The sequence below is a fragment of the Babylonia areolata genome, chromosome 28 (assembly GCF_041734735.1).
Source record: "Babylonia areolata isolate BAREFJ2019XMU chromosome 28, ASM4173473v1, whole genome shotgun sequence".
NCBI classification, from domain to species: Eukaryota; Metazoa; Mollusca; class Gastropoda; order Neogastropoda; family Buccinidae; genus Babylonia; species Babylonia areolata.
This window is the reverse complement of record NC_134903.1, coordinates 2,109,924-2,127,834: the sequence shown is the minus strand read 5'-3', so window position 1 is coordinate 2,127,834 and position 17,911 is coordinate 2,109,924. Positions and strand designations below refer to the sequence as shown.

Sequence of the window (17,911 nt, the reverse complement as noted above, 5' to 3'; positions counted from 1 at the left end):
ACACACACACACACATACACACCCACACGCACATGCACATGCACACACACATGCACACATTATGCACATTGTACACTCTCACACACACACACACAACCAAGCACATGCATACATGCACGCACACACACCACGATCACAAACACAGACACTCACACACACATGCAAGCATTGCATATATACACACGTACATAAATATACACACAGGCACAGAGACTAAGACAGACGGACAGACAGGCACACACACGCACACACACACACACACACACAGAAACAAACATACACACTGATATACTTAGGTAAACAGACCCACAGACAGACAGACACACATGCATGGAGACACACTGACACATATAGACCAATGCACACATACACACATGTTTCAAGCGAGTATCACTTCAAAGTTAAACTGAATCTTCAACAAGATATGCATGCACACACAGACACAGACACACACAGACACATAGGCACACAGACACACAGACACACGCACCCACAGACACACACACACACACACACACACACACACACACACACTCACACTCACACTCAAATGCACTTGTTTTATCAGTCACATATACACACACTTATTCTATCACTCTCTCACATCTTAAAGCCCTGTTAAAACTTGTTTTTCTTCTTTTTCTCCAGAACAATGTAGGAAAGAAAAACAGCGTTGCCAGTAGAATCCAGAATGCCTTCATCAGCCCCTTTCTCTGTGTAAGTTTCTGTTGTTTATGTCAACAGCTGCTGTCGTATGTCCTGAGGCTTTACTGTCCTTGTGTATGTAGTGTCTGTGTGTGTGAGAGACTGAGTGTGTGAATGACTTGTGTGTTGGGGTTGGGGGTATACTAGCATTGTAATTTGAGTGTATAATTATTTTATTGCTTAAAAAAAAAAAAAAAAAAATCATGGTGGTAAAGCCTCCTTCAACCACTATTGACCTTTTTGTTTTTGCTTCTAATGTTATTTCAAAATGCGTAGGGTTTTGTTTGATTTTGTTTTCCTTAATTTTTGTGTGTGATATATTTTATTTCAGTGTGCTTCTTGGGTTTCAAACATAAAACTGAATCTCATTGTGTCTTTGACAAGTGGGTGGGGAGGTGGGGGTGTAAGGTTGTTCCTTTGTTATTGACATATTCTTGCTTTGTTGTTGTTGTTGTTGTTGTTGTTTTTGTTGTCTTTGTTGTTGACATATACTTGCTATATTGTTTGTTTGTTTAAAACATTTGGATAAGGATGTTAATGAAAACTGTCAGAGATTTAAGAGTTGTGTTTTTCCCCATTTATGTTTCAATCCAGGTTTGAATTACTATGTATCTGTAACTATCTGTCTATCTGTCCATCTGTCTATCTATATCTGTGTATCTGTCTATCTGTCTATCTATCTATCTATCTATATATATATATATATATATATATATATATATCTATCTATCTGTCTATCTATCTATCTATCTATCTATCTATCCTTAGTATTACCTAAGGATTTTAGACTCAATTTCAGTTAGTCAGCAGAGAGAATATTTCATAAGCTGACCATTTGCAAAGTTTGATAGATGCTACTGGTGCTAAGATATTGTTATTTTAGTTTGGTATGATCAAGAAGAAAAGAATGCTGCTTGTGATTTTTAAAATTCTTCAATGTTTGTTCAGTATTTTGACAGCTCTTCTGTAGCAACATCAATATTGATGTCAAATGTGTGGTGATGACTTATGTTATAGACAATATGTCATGGATATTGACGTCAACTGTGTGGTGATGACATGTTATGGACAATACGTCACAGACATTGACATCAACTTTGTAGTGATGACATGTTATAGACAATACGTCACAGACATTGACGTCAGCTGTGTGGTGATGACATGTTATAGACAATACGTCAGGGACATTGACATCAGCTGTGTAGTGATGACATGTTATAGACAATACGTCACAGACAAGACACTCTCCTGAGGAAGCCCAGTGGGTGAAAACTTTAGAGAGAAAAGGAAGAAGGCGTGCTGTTTATTTCTTGGGGGATTTTCCAGTATTTTTGCTGTTCTCATTTGAGAGTCTACCCTTGTTCAGTTGTTGAATTGTTTTCATGGAGTGGTGTCTGCAGTTCCAGGATTTGGCTTGTGTTCTCATTTTTCTACCTAGATAGATAGATAGGTAGCAGGAGGCAAGTTTGGTGAGCTGTTTCAAGTCTGAACAAATATGAAGGAGACCGTATTTTGATGAGTTTTATTCTTGACGTAAGAGTGAGTTCCAGTTGAAAGGAGCTCAGAAAGAAAAGTGTTGGTATGATTTCGTTCTGATGAGGAGTGCTCAACGTTTTTGAGTCAGGTGGTTGACATTCTTCAGTTTTTTGTGTTTTTTTCAGTTTTTACCTAATGGGGATGGTTCACACCAAGAAAGCATCTTGAAACCAAGAACTGAAGCAAAGGTAAGGGGTGTGTGTGTGTATGTGCATGCGCGTGCATGCGCAGGTATGTGTATGTGTGAGATTGTGTACGTGCATGCATGCGCATTATGTGTATGTGTGAGATTGTGCATGCGTGTGCACATACAGGCGTGTGTGATGAAGCATAATTTTCATTGGATGACTCTTATATCTGTACAGTTTTTTCATTGGTCACTTCTGAATTTACTTTGATTTCATTTTACATTTTTTTAATGTCAGGTCAGTTTTCATTGAATGATTTATAACGGGAGGGGGTTTTTCATTGGACAGTTCGGACATGAGGAGAGTCTACATTGGGTGGGTATTAATGTGGGGTTACTTTTCATTGGATGATGGTGTTGTAAAGACTGGTTTTCATTGGACGTTTCTGATCATGTGATGTGTGTGGTAGGTGTGGCGACTGAAGCAGCACACGGCCCCTGCCTCGCAGAAGCGGAAAAGTGATGTTGACCTGAATACCTTTGCTCCGGAATTTGGTGAGTGAATTGTATTACTTTTTTTTTTTTTTTATCATAACAGACTTCTTAGTGTGAAATCTGTGCAGCTTTCCCTGCGGAGAAAGCACGCTACTCTTTTCTTGGTTTTTGTTGTGTTTGTTAATTCTGTCTGCAAGTGTCCTTGTTTTACTGTCAAAGTGGGCTTTTCCACATGATTTTGCGATCGCGCCTTAATTTTAGCCCGATCTCCCAGTCGAACCATATAATTATGTGACCTGGTTCAAGACAATTTGACAGAAAACAAGAACGCCAGAGAATCGACAGACAGACAGAAAATAGGAAAAAACTTAGACGTATGGAGAGCACAGGAACAGGAGTCATAATGGCTGCCGTCAAAAGAGGGCGCTAGCCAGCGGGACAAAGGGGAGGTTACCTACTTCCGGGAGGTTATTGGCCGTAGTTTTGTTTTCTCCGCATAGGCGGATAGTAGTTTGCACAGGACAGGAATGTCAGACCCCTGCACTAACTGGGTCACGGTAAGTGTGTTATTTGAACGTAATTTTAGATAGAAAATTTCCTTTTTCCACATGATTTTGCCACGAACAACCCTTTTGTTGCCATGGGTTATTTAATGTGCGTTTAAGTGCATGCTGCACTCGAGAACACAGTTGATAATGTCATCAGAAAGACTGGTGATCAGACCATCACTCAGGGTCTGGTGGGGTGGTGGAGTGAAAATGTGATCTGTGTGTGGGACTGGAAACATTCACACTCTCTTCCCAGTCAGGGGCACTGTGTTGTGGTGTATTGTGGTGTGGTGTGTTGTGTTGTGTTGTGTTGTATTGTATTGTATTGTGTTGTGGTGTGTTGTGCTGTTTTGTGTTGTGCTGTGGTGTGGGGGCACTGTGTTGTGCTGTATTGTGGGGGCACTGTGTTGTGCTGTATTGTGGTGTTTTGTGTTGTGTTGTGCTGTATTGTGCGGGCACTGTGTTGTGCTGTATTGTGGGGGCACTGTGTTGTGCTGTATTGTATTGTAGGGGCATTGTGTTGTGCTGTATTGTGGGGGCACTGTGTTGTGCTGTATTGTAGGGGCATTGTATTGTGCTGTATTGTGTTGTGTTGTATTGTATTGTAGGGCATTGTAATGTGCTGTATTGTGGTGTATTGTGTTGTGCTGTATTGTGTTGTGTTGTATTGTGTTGTATTGTAGGGGCATTGTATTGTGGTGTATTGTGTTGTGGTGTATTGTGTTGTAGGGCATTGTAATGTGCTGTATTGTGTTGTGGTGTATTGTATTGTATTGTAGGGGCATTGTATTGTGCTGTATTGTGTTGTGGTGTATTGTGTTGTAGGGGCACTGTATTGTGCTGTATTGTGTTGTGGTGTATTGTATTGTATTGTAGGGGCATTGTATTGTGCTGTATTGTGTTGTGGTGTATTGTGTTGTAGGGGCATTGTATTGTGCTGTATTGTGTTGTGTTGTATTGTATTGTATTGTAGGGGCATTGTATTGTGGTGTATTGTGTTGTGGTGTATTGTGTTGTGTTGTATTGTAGGGGCACTGTATTGTGGTGTATTGTGCTGTATATGCCGGTGATATTCAGTTTGAGTATTGTGTTCTGTGATCAAAGATCTGACCAGCACATATGATGGATGTATTGGTCAGGTATCTGTGGCCCCCCCACACCCCCCGCCCCCCCTCCAACACCTCCCCCCCAACTCCTTTTTTTTTTCTATTTCAGTTTAATTTTTCAGCAGAATTGGTTTAGCTTAGGTATATGAATCACTCTGCATACTTTGACGCCCCCTTGAAACTTGAAACTGAAAAAAAACAACTTGCTTTTCATTTGAAACTGAAAGTGTTGTTGATAAATAAAGATGTGTTGTGTTATGCTGTGCTGTGCTGTGCTGTGCTGTGCTGTGCTGTGCTGTGCTGTGCTGCGCTGCGCTGTGCTGTGCTGTGCTGTGCTGTGCTGTGCTGTGCTGTGCTGTGCTGTTCTGTGCTGTGCTGTGCTGTGCTGTTCTGTGCTGTGCTGTGCTGTGCTGTGCTGTGCTGTGCTGTGCTGTGCTGTTCTGTGCTGTGCTGTGCTGTGCTGTGCTGTGCTGTGCTGTGCTGTGCTGTGCTGTGCTGCGCTGCGCTGCGCTGCGCTGTGCTGTGCTGTGCTGTGCTGTGCTGGTGCTGTGCTGTGCTGGTGCTGTGCTGTGCTGTGCTGTGCTGTGCTGTGCTGTGCTGTGCTGGTGCTGTGCTGTGCTGTGCTGTATTGGATTGCATTAGATTGCATTGCTTTGTACTGTACAGAAATCAGTAAAAGGTTGAACAGCGAAAAACATGGTGAGTGGGGGACCTTTTTTTGTGTCACCACACATATTTTCTTGTAAATAAGATGATAAATAGTTGGGAACAGATCTGCAGATCTGTGTGGAAAATGTGTAAGGCTAAAAGTGTTCAGAATGTTCACAGCCTATGGTGATCTGTAAGCTACTTTGTTACGTTAAAAAAAAGTCTTTTCACTTTGTGCTGTTTGAGAATATTTATTGTATTCCTTGTATTAGTTGTAATGAATGCTTACAAATGATTGTAGTAATTGCTGGTTGTGTTTTTTTATTTTGGTGTTTCTTTAAAAAATCTTCTTTTTATTATTACTATTATTTTTTTAAGAAGTGCTTTTAGATAAGTGTGGTATAGATAATATAACTATATTCTTCTGGATACTTTGTATTTGTCTTTGTATTTGTATTTCTTTTTATCACAGCAGATTTCTCTGTGTGAAATTCGGGCTGCTCTTCCCAGGGAGAGCGCGTCGCTATGATACAGCGCCACCCATTTTTTTGTGTTTTTTTCCTGCGTGCAGTTTCATTTGTTTTCCCTATCGAAGTGGATTTTTCTATAGAATTTTGCCAGGAACAACCGTCTTGTTGCCGTGGGTTCTTTTACGTGCGCTAAGTGCATGCTGCACACGGGACCTCGGTTTATTGTCTCATCCGAATGACTAGCATCCAGACCACCACTCAAGGTCTAGTGGAGGGGGAGAAAATATTGGCGGCCGAGCCATGATTAGAACCAGCGCGCTCAGATTTTCTCGCTGCCAAGGCGGACCCTCTAGGGCATCACTCCACCGGCTGTTGTCATTCTCCTTCTGCGTTGTCTGCTTATCGTTATCATCGTTCTCGTAGTTTTTCATATTTTTGTTGTTGCTGTTGTTATAGTAATGATAATAATAATATTAATCTTCTTTCCATTATTATCATTATTATGATGATCATCATCTTTTTCTTAGCGCCACCAGTGAAGAAACATGTCCAGGCCAACACATTCAAGTCAACAACAACAGCAGCAGCAGCAGCAGCAGTGCTGACTCCATCACAACCTTCTGCCAGTTCAGCAGCTACAACACCGATGACATCATCATCGTTGACGCCAGCCGACACCAAGTCAACGGCAGAAGCAGGGAAGAAGAAGAAGAAGAAGAAGAAAAAACCTGTGGAGCCGGCGGAGGAAGAAATGCCCTTGTCGTCAAACCAGATGGTGAGTGATGGTTGTAGGGTTGTGTGCTTACATCTGTGAACAGACACACACACACACACACACACACACACACACACACACACACACACACAGAGGCACACACACACACACACACACACACACACACACACACGCACACACACACATTCACACACACACACACACACGCACAAAAGCAAGAAAACAAAGTGCACACATACAAACGCACACACACACACACACACACATAGGTACACACACACACGCACACACACACACACGCATGCACGCACAAAAGAAAGAAAAGAAAACAAAGGGCACCCATACAAACACACACACACACACACACATAGGCACACACACACACACACACACACACACACACAAAAGCAAGAAAACAAAGTAACAGCAACACCTAAATTCTCACGTTAACGTCACCGTTATGTTACTGTCTTTCAGCTGAAGAAGAAAAGGAAAGAGAAGAAGGCCAAGAAGAGAGCCTTCATCACGGACTCCCCCATCGGAAGCCCCCCAGACTCCCCCTCACCTGTTCCCCCGACCCCACAATCCCCGAAGGGAGAAGAGAAGACAACCCAGTCTGTACCCGCCACCACCACCACCACCCCTCAAAAAATGGACGAAGACGACAAGAAGAAGAAGAAGAAAAAGAAGAAGAAGCAGCAGCAAATCTTGAGCGTTTCCTTCGCGGCCGAGCCTAAAAAGATTGCAGGGGATGCCGACGAGGGAGGGGTGGAGGAGGGGAAGAAGAAGAAGAAGAAGAAGCAGAAGAAAAAGAAGACGCTGACGGAGACTGCAGTGGAGGAAGTGGAGGAGAACATCACACCCTTTGACTATTCTGCTGCAGACAAGTCGGCTGTGACAGGTGAGTCTGAATTAACAGTACGTACTCATTGAATCATAACTTCAGTCCAATGTCTTCGAAACACGCAACAACGAACACACACACGCACGTACGCACGCCTGCACACATGCTCTAATGATATAGCGATAAACACTGCCATTAGAACAATGACTAACCTTCGCCCCCTGACCCAGTTTGCAGTGAGCAAGTCCATTGTATTTTTTTAACGTGAACTGAAGCCTATGACTGAGAGCATCCTATCTAAAATATTTGGCGCAGTGGAGCGTTTTACACACGGAAACTTGGTTGTGAAAGAGTTAAAAGTAAATTTTGTTTTCTCCATAAAATTACATTTAATCCCTAAACTGCCACTGTGACTAAGAACATTACCTAAGAATGCTAGTTGAACGCTGCCTCAGATAAAAAAAACAACAACTAGGAACAATTCCGTGAAGGTTCAAGAGGGCAGGGAGGGGGAGTGGGGGGATAGAATTCATCTTATATGAACAGAACTTGAAATGACACAAAGTTGATCGTTGAAGAACAAATCTTTGCAGTAATTTTTGCAGTTTTAACACTTAAAGTCCTTGTGCCATATCAGTACAGCTGCTCTGCAGTGTGTGTGAACCAGCCCTACAGTGGATGAGTGCACTGTAAAGAGAGCCATTCAGTACAGCTGCTCTGCAGTGTGTGTGAACCAGCCCTACAATGGATGAGTGCACTGTAAAGAGAGCCATTCAGTACAGCTGCTCTGCAGTGTGTGTGAACCAGCCCTACAGTGGATGAGTGCACTGTAAAGAGAGCCATTCAGTGCAGCTGCTCTGCAGTGTGTGTGAACCAGTCCTACAGTGGATGAGTGCACTGTAAAGAGAGCCATTCAGTGCAGCTGCTCTGCAGTGTGTGTGAACCAGCCCTACAGTGGATGAGTGCACTGTAAAGAGAGCCATTCAGTACAGCTGCTCTGCAGTGTGTGTGAACCAGCCCTACAATGGGTGAGTGCACTGTAAAGAGAGCCATTCAGTGCAGCTGCTCTGCAGTGTGTGTGTGAACCAGTCCTACAATGGATTAGTGCACTGTAAAGAGAGCCATTCAGTACAGCTGCTCTGCAGTGTGTGTGAACCAGTCCTACAATGGATGAGTGCACTGTAAAGAGAGCCATTCAGTGCAGCTGCTCTGCAGTGTGTGTGGACCAGTCCTACAGTGGATGAGTGCACTGTAAAGAGAGCCATTCAGTGCAGCTGCTCTGCAGTGTGTGTGAACCAGTCCTACAATGGATGAGTGCACTGTAAAGAGAGCCATTCAGTGCAGCTGCTCTGCAGTGTGTGTGGACCAGTCCTTCAGTGGATGAGTGCACTGTTAAGAGAGCCATTCAGTGCAGCTGCTCTGCAGTGTGTGTGAACCAGCCCTTCAGTGGATGAGTGCACTGTTAAGAGAGCCATTCAGTGCAGCTGCTCTGCAGTGTGTGTGAACCAGTCCTACAATGGATGAGTGCACTGTAAAGAGAGCCATTCAGTGCAGCTGCTCTGCAGTGTGTGTGAACCAGTCCTACAATGGATGAGTGCACTGTTAAGAGAGCCATTCAGTGCAGCTGCTCTGCAGTGTGTGTGAACCAGTCCTACAATGGATGAGTGCACTGTTAAGAGAGCCATTCTCCATCCACAAAACGCACACAGCGATATCAAAAGCATGCTCAAGTCCCTTGTAAACACCTGCAAACAAACAATGTAGAGACTAAAGACAAGCTGCAAGCAACACTTAAAAATGCTACTGATTGAGAAAGCTTAACTGATCAATACTTTCTGCTGGTCTGATATATCAGTGTAATCAGTCCAAGGGAAGCAACAGGGTGTTGCAGAAAAGTCAGTATTCAGGGTACAAGGTGTTAACTTAAACAAAGGGACACAACTTCCATTGCTGCTGAACACCTCTCATCCACTTGTACTCAGGTGAATAAGAGGTACTGAGAAATAAAGTAATTAGAAACATTTAAAAAATTACATGCAAAACAATTTCGTTCTAAGTTTTAAAACAGGTGAAAGTTTTGCATGACACACAAATGACAAAATATTGATTTTGGTGTCATATACTGTACCATGTCAAACTGATGCAAACTTTGCATGACATACAAATGACAAAATATTGATATTTGTACCACATGCTTAACTGTTACAAAATTAAGAATAAGATTTGTGATTTGCAAAGAAAAAAAGTTGAAATGGGAAAAGGTCTGTTTTTGTACTTTGTCCATCTAAGTTCACGTGAAGGGTTCACTTGGGAAAAGATTTTGCTTTTGTACTAAGTTATCCCATGAAATGTTTCAGGCGGGCAGAAATGTCTTTGGAATGTTTACTGAGACAGAAAATTTCTTGTGTTTGTTTTCCAGGAAAGAAGAAGACAAAGATCCATGCTGATGTGTACAGCCCTCACTTCAGAGGAGGCCAGAAGAAAAAGCACAACAAGGTAAACATTGATCTTTCTTTTTTTTTGTTTGTTTTGTTTTGGTGGGACCGCCATCCTCCTATTTTTACCCACTTCATTTTAAATCTTTCTTTTTTATTTTATTGCTGTGTGTGTGTGAGGGGGTGTGGTGGGCAGGGGAAAGGGTGGCTTACATCCTCTCTTTTTTTTTTTTTTTCCTCTTTCTTTTTTCTTCTTTTTCATTCTTCCTCAGTAAACATTAAAATGCAGTCTTCACTCACACCAACCTTAAACTAATAGCTTTCGCTCCTTTTTTCCCGGTTGTTGGGCACAACTGTTGCCCCAGTGTATCTTGCAGCATGTGATCTAGGAATGTTCAGTGGCTGCATACGTCTGTCTGACTTTATTGTTGCTTCTCTGTGTTGCTGCTTGCTTTCAGGTAAACACTGATTCGATCATGAGGCGGCGGGTTGGCGTTGTTGAGAGGGTCAGGAGTAGAGGGCCCAGAGTGTCAGCGAATTGATTGCGATCGCGCCTTAATTTTAGCGCGATCGCCCAATCAAGCTATATAATTATGTGACCTAGTTGGAGACATAATTTGACAAAAAACAAGAATGCCAGAGAATTGACAGACAGACAGAAAGTACAAAAAAACTTAGCCATATGAAGAGCACAGGAACAGGAGTCATGATGGCTGCTGGAAAAAGAGGGCGTTAATCAGGGGGGCAAAGGGGAGGTTACCTACTTCCCGGAGGTTATCGGCCGTAGATACTTTTGTTTTCTCCGCATAGGCGGATAGTAGTTTGCACAGGACAGGAATGTCAGACCCCTGCCGGAGTCTGCACTAGTGGGTCAGGGTAACTATGTTATTTAAACTTAATTTTAGATAGAAAATTTCCTTTCGATCATGAAGATCTAGAAACAGAATTTGTAAAGGAGTTGCCAGCAAAACTCAGACTTCTTTTAGAATATAGCAGATTTGAATATAAACTAAACAATACTCTCAGAGTTTAGAACATGATTCTCGCTCACAGAATATGTGTATACATCCACTTTCACTTCTTCCACCAGTGTATGCATTCTTCTCAGAGAGAGCCATTTATTTCTTCAGAAATGCACCAATACATTTTCTTGAAAAGCTGAAAGGGATGTCTGTTATTCCCTCACTGGATGGTCACAGTCAGCATTCTTCTTGATTGTTGACTGATTTGATTGCTTTTTTGTCCTTGTAGATTTCTTTGTATGATGCTCGGACTGCTCTTCCCAGGGAGAGCGTGTTTGTACAGTGAGAGAGCTACCCCCTTTTTTTCTGCCTGTAAATGTATTGCTTTTCCTATCAAAGTTGATTTTTCTACAGAATTTTGCCAGGGACAAGCCTTTTGTTGCTGTGGGTATTTTACCTTTGGTAAGTTCATGCTGCACATGGGACATCAGTTTATCGCCTTATCCGAAGGACTTGCATGCAGACCACCACTCATGGTCTAGTGGAGGGGGAGAAAATACTTGTGGGTGTGGGGATTTGAACCAGTGGGCTCAGATTCTCTCACTTCCAAGGCAGATGCATTACTACTAAGGCCAGCACTCCCCGTTTGAATGTTGTGTGATAAATGAAGAGAATTGGTGGCACAGGTTTCTGAATCATGCTGCATTGTATTGTGCTCCTTACAGGTGAGAGCATGTTGCAATCACTTTGTGCCATTTTGGTTTTCTGTTTTTGTTTTTTTTGGCTTCAATTATGTATTTGTTTTCCTGTCAACATTGATGACTATGCAGTTTTTGACACGGGCAGCTCTCTTGTTGTTATGGGTTCTTTTACATGTGCCAAGTGCATGCAGCACACATTGTTTCATTCAGTGTATTGCCTCATTTGAAAGACCAGCACCCAGACCACAGCTCGAGGTGTGAAGGAAGGGAGGAGAGAAGAAAAGTAAGGTGTGGATTGTGGATTGTAGATGGCTCTTGCTTTTCTCACTGTGATATTTTCTATTCCAAGGTGGGCGTGTCATTCCCTTGGCCAACCCTCCACACTGATGAAAAGCTATGAGTGCACCATGTTCTAGACTACCGGTACTTACATCTCAAGACTGGTTTATTGTCTGGACACACAGTACAGAATTCTGCTGCTTAACATGTGCAAACAATAGGATACAATACAAATAATCTGGAGCTGAGTAAGTTAATGTTAAGAGTAAGTTAGTATCAAGAAAGAAGATTGGAAAAGAAAGAAAATGAATGCACACATGTATCATCTGAATGACCAGCATCCAGTTCAGTGTGGGTGTGGTGGTCAGATGGTTAGAATGCAGGATTCTCGTCTGAGTTTCCTGACTTTGATCCCCCACTCACCTGATGGACTTAGGGTGGAGAGTTTTCCAATCTCCTAGGTCAGTTTGATCCCCCACTCACCTGATGGACTTAGGGTGGAGAGTTTTCTAATCTCCTAGGTCAGTTTGATCCCCTGCTCACCTGATGGACTTAGGGTGGAGAGTTTTCCAATCTCCTAGGTCAGTTTGATCCCCTGCTCACCTGATGGACTTAGGGTGGAGATTTTTCCAATCTCCTAGGTTAAGATATGTGCAGGCTTCCAAGTGCCTGTACCCCTTTCGTGTGTATACACACGTAGATAAATATGCGTGTTAAAACTTCTGAAATCCATGTCAGCATTTTGGTGGGTAATGGAAACAAGAACATACTTAGTATGCACACCCTCAGAAATGAAGTATGGCTGCCTACATGGAGGGATAATAAACAAACTGTCATTTACATAAAAAAAATTACGTATCTGTGTGAGTGTGTGTGTGTGTGTGTGTGTGTACATGACTGAAACGTGACTGAATGACACAGGAAATGAATGATGAGCACCCAGAGACAGCTGTTACTAGTCAGTTGGCTCTAACTGAATGACACAGGAAATGAATGATGAGCACCCAGAGACAGCTGTTAATTGTCAGTTGGCTCTAACTGAATGACACAGGAAATGAATGATGAGCACCCAGAGACAGCTGTTAATTGTCAGTTGGCTCTAACTGAATGACACAGGAAATGAATGATGAGCACCCAGAGACAGCTGTTAATTGTCAGTTGGCTCTAACTGAATGACACAGGAAATGAATGATGAGCACCCAGAGACAGCTGTTAATTGTCAGTTGGCTCTAACTGAATGACACAGGAAATGAATGATGAGCACCCAGAGACAGCTGTTAATTGTCAGTTGGCTCTAACTGAATGACACAGGAAATGAATGATGAGCACCCAGAGACAGCTGTTAATTGTCAGTTGGCTCTAACTGAATGACACAGGAAATGAATGATGAGCACCCAGAGACAGCTGTTAATTGTCAGTTGGCTCTAACTGAATGACACAGGAAATGAATGATGAGCACCCAGAGACAGCTGTTAATTGTCAGTTGGCTCTAACTGAATGACACAGGAAATGAATGATGAGCACCCAGAGACAGCTGTTAATTGTCAGTTGGCTCTAACTGAATGACACAGGAAATGAATGATGAGCACCCAGAGACAGCTGTTAATTGTCAGTTGGCTCTAATCAGGTAGGAAGCCTGTTGTGCAAATGACTTGGTGTTTGAAAAGTGCTTTGAGTGTAGTATCAACTGCAGTCAGGTGGTAAATTAGTTTCCGTGTCATATTATTATTGTCCAGCAGAGGGTTAACTCATTCAACATTGTGCCAAGCGTTGCCCTGGCATCAAAATTTGTCTTATTAAAATGATTTTCACTTTCTTCCATATGCATGAATCGTAAGGGAAGGGAACTAACTCATACATTATTTCTGGATTTATCTAAAGGTAATTTGGAAGAAAAACGGTATATCTCCTGCATTTTTTCCTCAGCAGTACGGTTGTAAACTCTCCAGGGTTGAGTGGGTTAACCTGGATGAAGTGATGCAGAGTTGCAGTGTTGTGATCATGCCAAGGGTTTGATTTGTGCAGGGCAAGAAGGAACGGTTCGGTGCCAAGCAGAAGAAGAGCATCACCTTCACCTCAGAGACTGGCGGCGGCGGCAAGAAAAAATAGTGATGGATCCGCTGCGAGAGAAGACAGTGCCGACTTCCATCACGACTGCGAAGAAGAAATCATGGCGGACCTGCAGAGAGAGACAATAATGTTGACTTGCAGTATAATATATATGGATGACTTGTCCCGTCGTCAAATGACAAGTGCCGCAGTATGCTGTGCTCACAGTTTGCCATCTTGATGAGAGAATGGAAGATAATTTTGAATGGTTTTGCTCAGTTGGAAAAAAGTTTGTTGTGAAATTAAAGAGCACAGGAAATTGGTTTTAATTTTGTTTGGTTAAAAAGCAACAGAAAATGGTGTATTGACAGGGGAGCTCCATTGCTGCGTGAAGGCTGATGTTGTAAAAGCTGACTGAGACTTTGAAGTCAAAAACAAAAATCATAAAAATTGAAAAAAGAAAGATTCATGTTACCCTTTTAAGGCCTCACCTTGAGTGGTAAAATCTGTCATGCAATCCTTGTGAGGCCTCACCTCCACAACTTTGCACTTTTTTGCCTGGAGTTTATCGCACACTGTCACAGTCTTTACTGATGACTTTTTGAAATGAGGTTCATGTGAAATGATGTTTTATATTTAATAATAGAAATAATCATGAACATTTTTATAGCACCCCTTCTGTATACGAGTTTACAGGTTTTACTTGAACATTTTACACATGATACAAACACATACGCATTTCACAGTTGTGAAATTTGCATTGAGGTCAGTCTACACATACCTTGATCCCAGTTTGCTGCTAGGTGAGAGTGGTGACTTCTCAGTCAGTAAATAGCATCTGACTTGTTGTGTGTGTTCACACGACGATAACCAGTGAGATTCTGCTCATCTGTTTTGGGAGCACCTCCTGCCTAAAGTGGCATTTTATTTTGACATTTTACAGAACGTGGATGATGCTACAGCTATGGGTTTGTGCTTGTAATCATCCTGAATGAGTGAAGATATGTGTGTTTGTGTGTGTGTTTGTAATATATATAATGTGTGTGTGTTTGTGTGTGTGTGTTTGTGTGTGTGTTCATAAAAAGCTTCAGATTTTTTGTAGGGTGTGTGTGTGTTTGTGTGTGTGTTCATAAAAAGCTTCAGATTTTTTGTAGCTGTTTCAAAAGCTGTCAAAATCTTCAATGCAGTCTGTGGATTTAAGCAATATAAAGCATTGAATGCTGAAACTCGGTTTGAAAAATGTCACAAGAGCAGAAGAAATTCATACAATTTACCAGTCTTGGTGAGTAAATGTTATCAGTCACCCACGGCAGTGACTGAATCTGTATTTAGGCAGTTCAGCACTTTCTTCATAATTGACATGATTTTGATACATTGTGTGTGGAAACATTTCTGTATCCAAGTGAGAGTGTTTGAGGGCAATTTGTATTTGGATAATGTGTTGATTGATAAACTATTTTCAGTATAATTCTAATACGTTTTGAGAAAACATTTCTTTCTGTCAGTGAGGCTTGTTGAGAGCAACATCTTCATTGGATTTTGTGTGCATTGAACTATTTTTCAAGGTGTAGTATAATTGTGTGCTGTGGCGTGTGGTTCATGGTTTGAAAAGAGTAAGAGAAACAAATGGGTTTTGTGTGTGTTAAAGAGCATCAAAAGTTTTATGTGTATTAAAGGGTTTGGTTTTCTTCTTCTTCTTGTTGTTTCTGTGAATAGGAGATACAGTTTGAGAGAGAAATAGTAACCTTTTTGGGGATAAGTATCCAAATTTCTTCCATCTGTCTCCCGACATTTTATCAGTTTTTTTAAACTATGGCTGTGGATGAGTCAAGACAGGCTGTTTGCCTGGTAACCCTTGAGAGCTTTGGATGACACATGTCCCCATAGAGCCTTGGATGACCCATGATGATGTCCCCAGAGAGACTTGGATGACCGATGATGTCCCCAGAGAGACATGGATGACCCATGATGATGTCCCCAGAGAGACATGGATGACAGATGTCCCCATAGAGCCTTGGATGACCCAGGTGTCCCCATAGAGCCTTGGATGACCCATGATGATGTCCCCAGAAAGCCTTGGATGACCCGTGTGTCCCCATAGACCTTGGATGACCCATGATGATGTCCCCAGAAAGCCTTGGATGACCCATGTGTCCCCAGAGAGCCTTGGATGACCCATGTGTCCCCAGAGAGCCTTGGACGACCAATGATGATGTCCCCAGAGAGCCTTGGATGACCCATGATGATGTCCCCAGAAAACCTTGGATGACACGTGTGTCCCCAGATAGCCTTGGATGACCCATGTGCCCCCTTAGAGCCTTGGATGACCCATGTGTCCCCAGAGGGCCTTTGATGATCCATGTGTCCCCAGAGAGCCTTGGATGACCCATGATGATGTCCCCAGAGAGCCTTGGATGACCCATGTGTCCCCAGAGAGCCTTGGATGACCCATGTGTCCCCAGAGAGCCTTGGATGACCCACGTGTCCCCTTAGAGTCTTGGATGACCTATGATGATGTCCCCAGAGAGCCTTGGATGACCCATGTGTCCCCTTAGAGCCTTGGATGACACATGATGATGTCCCCAGAAAGCCTTGGATGACCTATGATGATGTCCCCAGAAAGCCTTGGATGACCCATGTGTCCCCAGAGAGCCTTGGATGACCCATGTGTCCCCAGAAAGCCTTGGATGACCCACGTGTCCCCTTAGAGCCTTGGATGACCTATGATGATGTCCCCAGAGAGCCTTGGATGAGCCATGTGTCCCCTTAGAGCCTTGGATGACCTATGATGATGTCCCCATAGAGCCTTGGATGACCCATGTGTCCCTAGAAAGCCTTGGATGACCCATGATGATGTCCCCTTAGAGCCCTGGATGACCCACGTGTCCCCTTAGAGCCTTGGATGACCCATGTGTCCCCAGAAAGCCTTGGATGACCCATGATGATGTCCCCAGAGAGCCTTGGATGACCCATGTGTCCCCAGAAAGCCTTGGATGACCCATGTGCCCACCCATCCCTGCCCACACATCCATACCAGTATTCTGTGTTTTCTCTTCCCCTTTCTCATCTCCTGCCTTGTCAGCAGTGGTGAAAATTTGGACTGTGATCTGGAAATACACATGGTCACTGTCATTGTGTGTGATTTTGATACGTTCATTTTATTAATAATAATTGGAATCAACTGATGCATTCATTTCATTGAGTGGAATTAACTGGTATATTCATTTCAGCTGGAATCAATTGATATTTTGATTTAATCAAATGGAACAAAACAGTAGTTCATTTCATTGAGTGGAATAAACCTTCATATCTGTTGTTGTAGTTGGTTGATGAATATTAGCTGCCTCTTTGTCATCATCTCATTTTGAGAAAAAAAAAAGAAAAAAAAAGAAAAGAGGACATATTTGTGAAAATTAATATCAAGGCAGCTATGTTTTGTTGTTGTTTTAAAAAAATAAAGAATGGCAGCCAGTACAGATTTAGATACGTTTTTAGGGATGTGCATGCAAGAGAACGCTGTATTACTGGTTTCAGACCATCAGTCTGGATGTTTTGTTTAAAGATTTGTTACATGAACTGAAACTAGGATTGATGGTTGAGTCACACACACTGACACGGCCCCAATGTGGTCGGCTTGGCTGTAAGCAACAATGATAAAAAAATAAAATTAAGCGACTGAACATCTCCAGCAGATTCCTCAAACATACATGGACTCTGTAAGCAGTGGAATGATTGTTCTTTTTCTTCTGTGTTTGTAGGCTGAAGCTTGCTTGTTGACTCGTATGTACAAGTGGGTTTTTAGTGTGCGACCATTTTTACCGCACTGTTCAGGCAGCTATACTCTGTTACCATGCTTGTTATGTTCTTGTTTCCCAAACCCACCAAATGCTGACAAAGTTTTCAGATTCTTCAGTTTGCATACTCGATCTTCTGCATGCCTGTGCACATGAAGGGGTTTCAGGCACTAGCAGGTCTGCACATCGTTTAACTCTCTCCATACGAACGGCGAAAGAGACGACGTTAACAGCGTTTCATCCCAATTACCATCATCAAAATATTGCAAGCAGAAGGCTCTTATACTGAAGAGGTGAATGTTGACAAAGAATACCACAGTTCTGATGACGGAAGTTAAAGGTTGGGTCATTCAGACACCCACTGGACATCCGAGGGGTCTGTGTAGAGGAGAAGAGAGGACTGGCCGTACTGAGTGAGTTAACCTGAGAGATCAGAAAAATCTTTTAACTCCGTCCCCTTAACTCACCAGCCACCG

The 17,911-nt window shown here is 42.6% G+C and overlaps 1 protein-coding gene across 1 annotated transcript in view; it reads left to right on the top strand.

The window, feature by feature from the left end:
* Positions 1–17,035, top strand: part of LOC143301816 (exosome complex component 10-like) — a 50,725-nt gene extending 33,690 nt beyond the window's left edge. The window contains exons 16-22 of the mRNA XM_076616215.1: positions 649–717; positions 2,367–2,429; positions 2,839–2,923; positions 6,163–6,410; positions 6,849–7,272; positions 9,635–9,711; positions 13,618–17,035. Of these exons, the coding sequence (XP_076472330.1) occupies positions 649–717; positions 2,367–2,429; positions 2,839–2,923; positions 6,163–6,410; positions 6,849–7,272; positions 9,635–9,711; positions 13,618–13,701 (1,050 nt within the window). The 3' untranslated portion in view covers positions 13,702–17,035. The remainder of the gene's footprint in view (positions 1–648; positions 718–2,366; positions 2,430–2,838; positions 2,924–6,162; positions 6,411–6,848; positions 7,273–9,634; positions 9,712–13,617) is intronic.
* Positions 17,036–17,911: the final 876 nt, after the last annotated feature.